The sequence below is a fragment of the Xiphophorus couchianus genome, chromosome 15 (genome assembly GCF_001444195.1).
Source record: "Xiphophorus couchianus chromosome 15, X_couchianus-1.0, whole genome shotgun sequence".
NCBI classification, from domain to species: Eukaryota; Metazoa; Chordata; class Actinopteri; order Cyprinodontiformes; family Poeciliidae; genus Xiphophorus; species Xiphophorus couchianus.
The window spans coordinates 15,253,044-15,264,934 of NC_040242.1; the positions used below are offsets into that span (position 1 = coordinate 15,253,044).

The 11,891-nt window shown below is 40.5% G+C and overlaps 1 protein-coding gene across 1 annotated transcript; it reads left to right on the top strand.

Moving 5' to 3' along the window:
- The first annotated feature begins 1,146 nt into the window (after positions 1-1,146).
- On the top strand, positions 1,147-3,522 carry LOC114159104 (thyroxine 5-deiodinase-like). The gene has a single exon (XM_028041200.1). The coding sequence runs from the start codon at positions 1,284-1,286 to the stop codon at positions 2,088-2,090; it is 807 nt and encodes a 268-aa protein (XP_027897001.1). The 5' UTR covers positions 1,147-1,283; the 3' UTR covers positions 2,091-3,522.
- Positions 3,523-11,891: the final 8,369 nt, after the last annotated feature.

The following is an 11,891-nucleotide window of genomic DNA, read 5'->3' on the forward strand; positions in this document are numbered from 1 at the left end:
CAAAACAGATTAGGGCCAATCAGATTAGATGGAAAAACTTCTTGGAGGAGAAATGCTCCAACAGGATTGTCTTGGACTTTGACTGGGCCACTCTAAACATGAATATGCTTTTGATGTGAAATCATTCAGCTGAACTCATGGCTGAGTGTTTAGTGATGCTGGAAGGTGAACCTCCACTCCGGTTCTGAACTTTTTTGTTTTTTTTCCAGAACTTGCCTTGTATTTTTCACACAGTTGCCACCGCCGTTTGGTTTTGCAGATGTAGTTGTTTAGTTTTTTGGTTTGTTTGCCACACATAGCGTTTCGTGCGTAATCCAAAAAATTCAAGATTTCCCTTATCTGATTTGAGACAAAGAAATGAACATGATTTTTTTTTTTTTAACTAAAACCTATTGAAAAGGTTTTATGATGTCTGTTTCCTGTCTTCTAATCTTCACCTACAATAAATTAATGTGATTCTCTCTCCAAACAATAAACTTTGAGCCCCCTTGAGTCGACCCTTTATAGAAACACCAAGTTTTCACACTCAGTGAATGGATTTACAAAGAGAGAGAGAGAGTTTCTTGATATCTTGCAACAAATTCTTAACTTGATTTAAATCTGGACCACAGCATGATGCTGTCACCACCAGGTTGGGTATAGCTATCTTTTTTTTTTTTTTTTTTTACCAAAATGTAATTCCTGCATTTAATTTTCCCAGAAAACCATCAGTTTGCTACCTCTCCCGCTTCTCGCTGAAAGTGATCGTGGGGTGCTCGCTGCTTCTGAAACGCGGGGCCTCTTGTCTGGCGTCACTGCAGCGCCGTCTGGCGGCCGCTGGCTGGCATCGTGACAAAGTGATTCTAGTTTCCCGGCGGATGAGACAAATGTTTTCCCCGACTCGCAGGACCTGCGGTGTGTGTGCGGGAACTGAACGCCTGGGTTTACCCCCACCATTCCACGGAAACAATAAACACGGAGCGGGGAAACGGCCCACTCGGTTGCACGTTCTCACAAGGAGTGTCATGTTTAACAGGCATCTGGACTGACAGCCATCCAGGCTGCTCTCCTCACTCCCCACCTCTGTGTTTCTGAAGCTCAGAGTTGACGGGAGGTAATCCCCTCCATGTGAGTGGGCGGTGCGGGTACCGGAGGCGTGTTTTTTTTTTTTTTTTTTTCTTCTATTATTCAAATGCTGCTGTACCTATAAAAAGAGGTCCTGCCTGCGTCAGATTGTTTTCTCCAATGGCTAAAGGTGACTGAATATTAGTTGCCTCGGTGTCGTCCTATCGGCAAGGGAAGAGATGATGGACGACTCCGGTGGTGTCCAAATGGCGAGGGCGCTGAAACACGCAGCCCTGTGCCTGATGCTGCTGCCCCGGTTCCTGCTGGCCGCCGTCATGCTGTGGCTCCTGGATTTTCTGTGCATCAGGAGAAAAGTGCTGCTGAAAATGGGCGAGCGTCCGGACAGCCCGGACGACCCGCCGGTGTGCGTCTCCGACTCCAACAAGATGTTCACCTGGGAGTCCCTCAGGGCCGTGTGGCACGGCCAGAAGCTGGACTTTCTCAAATCGGCGCACCTCGGGGAGGCTGCCCCCAACACCGAGGTGGTGCTGGTCCAGGAGCGGCGGCAGATCCGGATCCTGGACTGCACGAAAGGGAAGAGACCGCTCGTCCTCAACTTTGGCAGCTGCTCCTGACCGCCGTTCATGACGCGCCTGGCGGCGTTCCAGCGCGTCGTCAGGCAGTACGCGGACATCGCGGACTTCTTAGTTGTGTACATCGAGGAGGCGCACCCGTCGGACGGCTGGGTGAGCTCCGACGCACCTTACCAGATCCCCAAGCACCGCTGCCTGGAGGACCGGCTGAGAGCCGCGCAGCTGATGTTCACCGAGGTGCCAGAGAGCAACGTGGTGGTGGACAACATGGACAACTCGTCCAACGCCGCTTACGGAGCCTACTTTGAGCGACTTTACATCGTGATGGATGAGCGGGTGGTGTACCAGGGTGGGAGGGGCCCGGAGGGCTACCGGATCTCGGAACTGAAGAACTGGCTGGAGCAATACAGAAAAGAGGTGATGGACACCCAGACGGCGGTGCTGTGTGTGTAGCCGAACCTGCTCTGCCCTCCGCTTTAGTGTCCAAACCCACAGTCCAAAATATCCAGATGCTGCTATCAAACGTTCACACATGGCACATTATATATGAATATTATAAATATATATATATATGTTGTTTTTCTTGCATTAAGATGTTCAGGACTGACAGATAGAGGTTCAGTTAAAGTTGACACCTTTAGCCTATAGATTGTAGGCTGTTAAACTGTGTTGTCATGACTTTAAATTGATTCCTCATAGCGATTTATCTTTTTTGTTTGTTGTTGTTTTGTTGGGGGTTTTTTGTACGGAAAAAGTATTTGAATCAATTGAAGCTGGGTTCAGTTGGTGACCACTATTTTTCTATTGTGCGTAGGTGTGTGTGAGGGCGTGTGTGTGTGTGTGTGTGTGTGTGTGTGTGTGTGTGTGTGTGTGTGTGTGTGTGTGTGTGTGTGTGTGTGTGTGTGTGTGTGTGTGTGAAGGAGCGTGCATTCAGCTTAATATCTCACTCTGGCGTCTGTGTGAAGTTCGGTTTTTAAAAGGCGCATCCAGAAAACCGACACTGATGTTTCTGACACTGGAAGCAGAGCAATATTAGCTGGATGCTCGCTCCCTCCGTGGTTCACTGCCAAACGATGTGATGTTGAAAACGATGTAACTGAAAAATATGTTGTTTTTACAAAAAAAAAAAATAATAATAAAATAAAATAAAACTCAGATCAGATGAAAGGTGGGGAGAGACCTTAAAGTTATTTATTTTGTTTTTTCTTTGTGTTGCATTAAATGAGCGTATTGTTCTTTCGCTGGACCACAGGAAGGTTTTAATCCAAACTAGGATTATCAAACGTGCGGTCCGTGTGCCTTTTGTGGTCTTATGGGTGATTTTTGTGAGGCCCACACACACACACAATTGAAGTACAGCAGAATTTAGTTTTATTTTATTAATCTTATTTTTCATTAATGCCTTTTTTTTTTTTTTTGAAAATATGTAGAAAGAAACAAATTTTCCTAAATAAAAAATGTTAAGTACAACAAAAAGTGTTACATTTTTTCAATGGATTTCCCCCCACCCTTCTTCTAATATAATGGTAAATAGGGCCTCAATTATCGAGGCTTTTTTTTTATTCAGATACAGACTTGGGTGCATTTATTCAATAAATCGTACAAACTACGGTAAGAAAGAGTGACGCATGTTTCATTCCTGTTGTGAATGGGCTAAATTTTTTTTTTTGTGAAGCAAAAAAAAAACAAAAAAAACTCCTCTCTGATGTTTACATTACATCTTTATTATCATTTCAGAAAAATTGAGCAACTTGATGCATTTCATTTCAGCATAAGCAGGGAACAGTAAAAACACAATCCAATTATACAATTGTAAATATAACAACTCACATTTTTGTGTCCCGCAACTATTTTATTGCCTTTGTGACGAAACGTTTGAACGTGGTTAGGGTCGCGTTAATGCTGCGGGGTCAGAGAGGAAAAAGACAGCATGTTTGACCAGAAAGCAAAAATCTAAGCAACAAACTGAGCTCACTGTTCTCAGGGTGAGGCATGGTGACAGTCAAAAGAAAGGAGAGCAGCCTTTTCCACCGACTTTCCTGTTTGTTCTGAAAAGCAAAGCAGTCCCACATCATCAGGCTGCCAGCACCGTGTCCCACTGTGGGAATTCAAGCAAGTTCAAGCTTGATGTCCAGCCTAAATTTGATCCCACACTTGTCGTTTCACCCCCCCCCCCCCCCACCAGAGCATCGTTCCTCACGCAGTTGTCGTGTCTAAGACAAATAGTCGATTCTTCCACCTGAGAAGGCGGAGCTGATACGAAACGAGCGGTTTTGTGTCAAACCGATACGAGTGACATTACGAGTGGCCAATGTCACTCGTATCGGTTTCACTATGTTTAAACTTGCCTGTTTTAAATTAAATAACGCGTTTTGCACGCGAGGAAAGAGACGATTGGGTAAAGTGATCGTCAGAAACACGAAATGAGGATTAAATTTTGTTCATACTGAAACAAATGATCTGCACGTGATCATCTTTTCTCCGAGAGACGCCATGGATAAATCTTGTGCTTAAAACTGAAATACAATTTGCAGAAAAGCTCAAACTCACAGGGGAGTCATGTTCCACAGCTTTGTAGTGTTTAATCAACCAGGCATATTTATATTAACTTTGCAAAGCTTTTATTCTCTAGCAATAACAAAACAAACAAACAAAAAAAGCTAACGCTGTTTAGGTGATGTCTTGCAGCCTCTTTAATCAGTCCGTCTTCTTCGCTTTTCTTTTCATCCCTGCAAGTGTGTTTTTGGCTGCGTACAAACACACACTGACAAATGCAATTTGGATTAGAGAGCAATGTGAATGCTGTTGATCCCATGTGGCCCGACTTGCTACTGTGTGGTTATAATTCGCCCAGTTTTTCGCTTTGCGTGTTGGCCAAGGAGGACCGACGTGGCATGCGGCGTACGGGGCCAAGCTGAGAGCATGGGGAGCCGCCGACGCGCTCCCTCCGATGGTCTGTTTTCTGATGGGAAAAAAAGCTGCGTGTCTGTTTGAATTTCACATTTCAGCCGAGCTGCAGCTCTTCTGAAGCGATGAAGTGATTAAAGAAGGTCAGTCAATCCGCAATGTCTGACAAATCAGAAGATGGTATCTGCCATCGAGCTGCTAATAGGTCGCGTAAGGAGGTCAAGGGATTATGGATTACAAACAGCTTTAACATTGCTTTCTTGTTTAGCAACAGTAAGTATATCATTATAGCTACTGTCTTTAATAAAGTAAACAACAATAAGAAAAACGGCACATGATTCTGGAGAACTTTGTGTCCCTAAGGAGATTAGATTTGCTTCATCTGGTCAAGCGGCCAATGGACAAACACTGCTGTTCTGTTCTACTGAGTAACAAACATTGGAGGCCAGTAGTGGAAGAATTATTAAGGGACATTACTGAATACAATAGCATATAATACAGGGGTAAAAATGTACCTTTTATTGTGTATTTTATTTTTGACTCAACATAAATGGCACATATTTGTGACGTGAAAGAAAAGATACACAGAATTTACATGTTTTTTTGTTTTTTCCGTTAGAAAGCTGACCACAGCGGCACCGTTTCTCTTCTTTATTGCTAGTAAAAGCAACCAGCATTTGTTCCTGGCGCCGCTAATGATGTTGTTTGCAGTCTTCAGTGAGGTTAATTGCGAGCCAATCAACGATCGCAGTCAGCTGTCAATAAAATCGCTTCGATGCCTTACCGTCCTCGATGCTGCTAGTACTACCCCGGAAGTGGGTACGGAAATCTGAGAATCGCCGGACTGGAGCTGCGCCGAATTTACTGAGAACTTCATCAGCCAGCATGACAGCTATGCTAAACTCCCAGGCAGAGCGACCATGGAATGGTTCAAATAAAGGTGTAGTCACAATTTACAATGGCTTAGTCAAAGTCTTGGGATGAAGCAAACTAAGAATTTGTGTCAAGACTTAAACATTTTGCCAGAGGATCTGAAAATCTGGGAGATTATCATCAATCCGACGATCGGATAATCATCAGCCAGATTGTCAGATTGGCTATTGTGAGACCGTGAAGAGATTTTATTTATATTATGTATATTTTTATTTGACAAAAAATAAAGTTTCCTTTTCAGTTGATACTATGAAAGATATTTTTACTACTTTCATTTATTGTAGAGCAAAATATGCATTGGATTTATAATGACTGAAGCCATGGGCATGTTTAAGTTAGGGGCAGTTAGAATTTTACATAGGACCACCAAAAGCGTTCTATGTAATATTTTTGCTATATTTCAATATTGCAAAGTTATGGTCAAAACAATCCTGGAGAACAATGGTGACTTGCCAGTTGCCCAGCAAATAATCATTGTATCCCTCCACAAGAAAGGTAAATCACAACAGGACATTGCTGAAGAAGGCACTAGCTTTTAGCAGGCGTATTAATGGAAAGTTGAGTGGAAGAAAAAAGTGTAATAGAAAAGAACGTATAGGTAACAGGGTTTAAAGAGATCGTGACGCAAATCCAATTTAACAGTGGTTAAACGGGCGTTGTGGGGGTTGAGTCCAACATCATCTCTGACGCTGGTCTAAGCTCTGCTGAGAACCTGTCTGCTTGTGACCAGATGTTAGTGCCATCATCATCATCATCGGGGAACGAAGAATCTTTAAACAATGTGAGCGCTGCAGAAGGTTGACAGGATCTATCACTCTAAACCAGGTTATGTAAGAGTTGTTTCCCTGACTGCGCTTCAGCAGAAACGCGAGTCACTAAATGTGACTGACGTGTGTCTGCGGCACCCGGCATGTCAGAAATATCATTCTGTCTTAGACAATGCAAACAGACATCTTACTTTTTTATTATCTCTTAAACTCCATTGTTGTGGAGAAACTCAGAATTCAACCCAGAGGAAAAACATCTATCTATCTATCTATCTATCTATCTATCTGTTTTAGTTTCATTCTAGGGTAAATGGTTATGAATAAAGAACAATTCAGTGTTTTCCTGATAACTTAACAGATTTGTATACAAAAAATATTATTAATTGTATTAATAGGTACAGACTAGCGACCCTTTATAGTAAGTTCCCCTCACCATCTTCTGTTGGACTTTTTTTTTTTTTACAAAAAAAGAGACCACAGAGTAAACTGTGGTTAATCACAATTAATTAGTGATTTAAATTAATCACAAATTAATTGCGATTAACCACAATTTTTAGTTTCACATCACCAGTTATTCCCAGACTTTACTTTCCTACTTTCTTACTTACTTTACTTTCAGTGCTGCAGAATTAGGAAATCTCTTGAATAGGACCTGTCTGACAACTTGAAGTAAGTTAAAAGAGCTCAAAAACTCATCACGCCTCAATATAAGGAGATCCAGCACCAGATGAGAAACTGAGACTTGAGGAAAGTGGGATCGACTGCAATGAACCACATTGTGAGGCATCATCTAGAAACGGAGACAACATGGAACAAAAGTGAACCTTCTCAGGAATGACAGAGCTACCAAAATTACTCCGAGAGGACACGAATGACTCATCCAGAACATCACAAAAAGCCCAGAACGACATCTAACCTTAACCGACTTTACCTCAGTTAAAGTCGGTGTTTTTGATGGAACAATAAGAAAGCAAATGTTTTCTCTTGAGACCTGACAACTTGTCCAGCATAACATGCATGCTGCAGTCGCATCTCGCAGGTTTGCAAAACTTTCCGATCCATGCTAACGTAGGTAATTTATTTCCAACTCTAAATTTATTCAGTTTAACTCAAGTCACGCTTAGCTAATCACAATCTTAGAAATGCTGAAAATGTATGATCTTATGATCTGTTATAAATCAGTCAAAACAAAATGTTAAAAAAAAGAAATCCCAGTTTGTGCTGTACTAAAAGAGTGAATAAGACGTCTTTTGTGGATGGTATCTCTGTATTTATGATGCCTGCTGGAAACCAACTACCCTTCGGGATGTCAATAAAAACCGAACTGAAATAAACTGAAGAGTTTTAATACATAATTAGCGTCTTTCACAGACGGCACGATACGAATCTAAAAGATAGAATCAGTAATTTCACAGCAGGATTAAAATGTAGATTTTTAGACACCAGATATTGTGATATGTTTGTTTCACTGGAGCTAATTATCACAGAATTATTTTATTAGGACATTTTGTTGTAAAATTCATTTGAGAAGTGTGAAACTGCTGTTGTTTCAGGTTTATCTAACAGACAGACTTTTTTCCCCCTTTTCGCAGTCATCCACCAGACAGAGCAAAATGTTCTCATTTTACAAGCTCGACCCATTCTGATTGTCAAAAAAAAACTATCCAAATGTAACAAACTATACTTTTGTTTGATACGTTTTGTTCCTTTACTTTATTTTTCTAATCCTTTCATTCCATATTTTTCTGTATAACATTATGGTCAGCATTGTTGTCGTTTCAAAGTGCTTTGTTAAAAAAAGTGACATGGTACGATACGACACGATACAGTATGGGGTATCAAAACTACATGCATTGCAAAGAGTTCACTAAAAATGACAAATAAAATATATTACAGCTCACTTAAAAGACATTCTTTGCGTCACACTCAAGTCTCATTTAATTTTAACAGCACTTTCCTAAATTCAAAGTGTCTGCGATGATTCTGGAGGCTTTTCCCCCCCAAAGTCTTGAAGAAATAAACACTTTCCTCTCTCCTAATATGGCATTTGCAACAGTTACACTTTCTGCCAAAAGCTGAAGGTACTAGACCATTCTCAGAAATTGTGAAGATGCTCAAGTTTTCTTAAAGTAAAATAAATTAAATCAATTTTGATCTGCAAGAAACGGAAGCACAAAACTTACATTTTTCTAGTCCTAACCGAGCCAAATTACAATTAAAAATAATTTACAAAAGCATCCAAACTGATATGTTTTGGTGCTTTTGCAGTGGAGGTAACGACTGTCCTGTTTTCTGCTAATTTACATGACGCATGGCTCCAAATTAACACAGAATGTGGAATTGCTCGGTGCGTATTTTTGTCTCCACTGAAGCACTTTCATCCAGTTGTCCTCAACCAGTTGCTGTTTAGGTTGAGATAAACCTTTGACCATTTACTTTTCCACTTGTTATATAAATTTTCTTTAATGCCTTTCAAAGGTATTCAGACCCCTTCAAACATTTCCAAATTTTGTCGCAACATAATCATAAATGGCCACCGTATTACATGAGGTTTTTATGTAACAGACCAACATGTAGTGCAAAGTTGCAGGGGAAAGGTTTACAAGATATTATATCTTGCTAAAGGAAATCAATCAATCAAATTTTATTTGTATAGCACATTTCAGCAGCAAGGCATTTCAAAGTGCTTTACATCTTAAACACAAAAACACAAAGTCATGCAACATAGAATCAACAATCAAAACATTACATTATGCCAACTGCCACCATTATTGATTAAGTTTCAAATACAACTCTGAACAGGTGGAAAGCAACCCCACAGCATAATGCCGTCTCCACCATGCTTCCCTATTTCATCAGACAACTACGATAAACTATCAACAATCAAAACCTTTTTTCCAAAGCCAGGTCAAGAGAACCAAATACTGGTTTTGGATCTTTTTTGCTGTTTTTTCCATGTCTGCAGCTACACCTTGAAAGACCTCAGATCTTCACCAACCCCTTCTGCTAACCCGATGGATTAGTGACACTTGATGAACTCCTATAGATAGCTACTGTGACATCAGCTCTGTGACCCACTTGCAGGACGCGCTCCGGGAGGACAAATTTTGTAAGGAAAACTTCCTATGCTGTGTGTCTGACAAATCTGGCTTTTATTTATTTATTTATGTATTTATTTATTAGCTTTTTGTGTCTATTTCAGAAATGTATTTCTTCTTCATTCAGAGACTTACAGGCACCAAACAGAATTTGCAAGAATGTCCTAATTTAGAGATTTTATAAAAACGACCGCTGGACCCAGTGAGGGCAAGCAAGTATAGAGAATGGATGGATATTTTATAAAACCTAATTTGATTTAAACCAGTCAATGGATCCCTTGTTTCGATCTGCACACAGAAGATGTTTAATTTCGGTGAGCCTGCTTTCTCGTTCAAGCTATCGGTTGCTAAATAGCACATGAAACTGTCTTATCACAAAAAAACTCTTTATTGCAGGGCTCAGGGAAGTTGAGCCCTGGAATGATCAATTACGACACGATGCCAAAGCTATGATAACTTATCTTTATCCAAACTTATATTGAAACTTTTGCTGCAGGTCTTTTTTTATACATATATGTATATTGTTAAGATCAGAATACAACATGTACCCGCTTCAGGGTGCGCTAATGAGCTGGATTCAGCCGTCGTTCGAATAAAATATTAATCGAATCACATTAACTGACCGAAACTGTGAACTGCAGCCTCTGTAATCGTCAGTCACCGACAGCAACGGGGCATTTAAACATATCCAAAGCTTTTGCACAATTAAGCCTTATTAAGTATGGAAGTAAAATGGTTCATCATAAGACGCTAATTAAGAATGAGATGATATTATCCAGTCACTGACGTGACCCCCACCTCTTCCCTCATGGTAATTCAGACAAAAGAAGGAGCCTATTGTCCGTGAAAAACAGATCACCTTAAAGCAACCCTCACAACTCCGCCTCAGGCAAAGAAAAACTTTGTAGAGCTGAGAAAAATATTCCTATGCCATAGTCATGATACTATTTAAGACAAGGTACCGCCTGGCAGGACATAAGATGCCTTGTTAAAATTGTATCTCTTTATCTGGCCAATCCCATGACTTTCCATTTCGCTCTGAGCAGTTCAAGTCATATGATTTGGAAAACAAGGTTTGTAAGCATGGGACAGTAGCCATCGGGAAAGATATTCCACGAACCTCCTTGTAATTTGGATCTGACCTTTACTTCTGGGTAAATAAGCTTTGATGTCACGATAAACCGAGAGCAGATAGGTTGTTTTTTGGGGGTGGGGGGGTTATAAGGCAGAAACGTGGACTATTCCTAAAGCACACCTGCTAGATTAGTCAGGTGGCATTTTCAATGACGACACAGAATCCTCTGCAGCAGGGATTTTAGTGATAAAGCAAAAAAAAGAGACGTGTCATACTGCTGCTGCCTCGAGAGACGCAGGTCAGCTTTGTAAACAGCACAAAGGTATATTTGCAAAAAACAATGATGAGAATAATTCAATAGAGTTTCTAAACAGTACCTTAGAAAACGTATTCACACCCCAGGGAAGCTGGTATGATCATGAGAAGACTGATGGGGAGAAAATTATAATCAAAATGACAAATTACGACATATAATTTTTTTTTAAAAACTTGAAATTGACGTTCAGACGCTTTCCAAGCCAAATCCGACTGAACTCGAGGAATCTTGTAAAGAAGAATCGGGGGGGACAACGTCAGTTCTTCGACGTGCAAAAGCTCACAGACACGCCGGCAAAAAGACTTGAAGCTGGAATTGCAGCAAAAGGTGGCACTGCAAAGTGCTGACTCAGTGTCTCAGCCTTTTAAAGCCTCCAACAGTTTTTCTTTTTTTTTTTTCCACAGGATTGTTCTGGATGAATGCTCCATTCAGTTTGTCTGGAAAGTCGTTAAGAACTTTTTAGGTACAAATTGGAAAACACTCACATTTACTACTGTTCTGCTGCTAACTACTTACAAGCCAGTAGCAATATATTTCTTTCCTTTTTTTTTTTTGTATTGCGCAAACATAAAAATAAATAAATAAATTTAAAAAAGCATTAATAGCCAAACATTTACCAGCTCTATGCCGTTGGTGTGTGGCCCAAACCGAATGCCTCTTCGACTTCTGCCTCCTTCTCTGCTGCTTTGGAACAAAAGCGTTCCCTCAGCATTATGCCGCCACCACAGAAGAGAAACTGTTGCCTTCAGGGCAATATCCTATGGTAGTTTTCTGCCACAGTTAAGACTGGCTAAAACATTTTTACTCCTTTGCCAAATAGTTGATATTTGGTCTCATCTGTTCAGCTCATACATGAATTACTGGCCTCTTCAGAATGTTGTTTTGTGTGCAGATGATGTCATTTTAGTTTATGTTTTGATGGTAAGCCGTACGTGGATTTGATTTTTATGCAGAACGAAAGCCTGGTCAGCTTCTGAAAACCAATAGATGGTTAACATAAATTGATTGCTGTAGATCACATTTTCATTCAGGTTTATTTTTATTGAGAACTCTTCAAAAGGAAAATATTTGTGTAAAATGATACAATAGAAAGAAGAAGAGATAATGCTAATAAAATACATAACATTTTCAAAACTTGGAATCCAGATCACTTCAGGT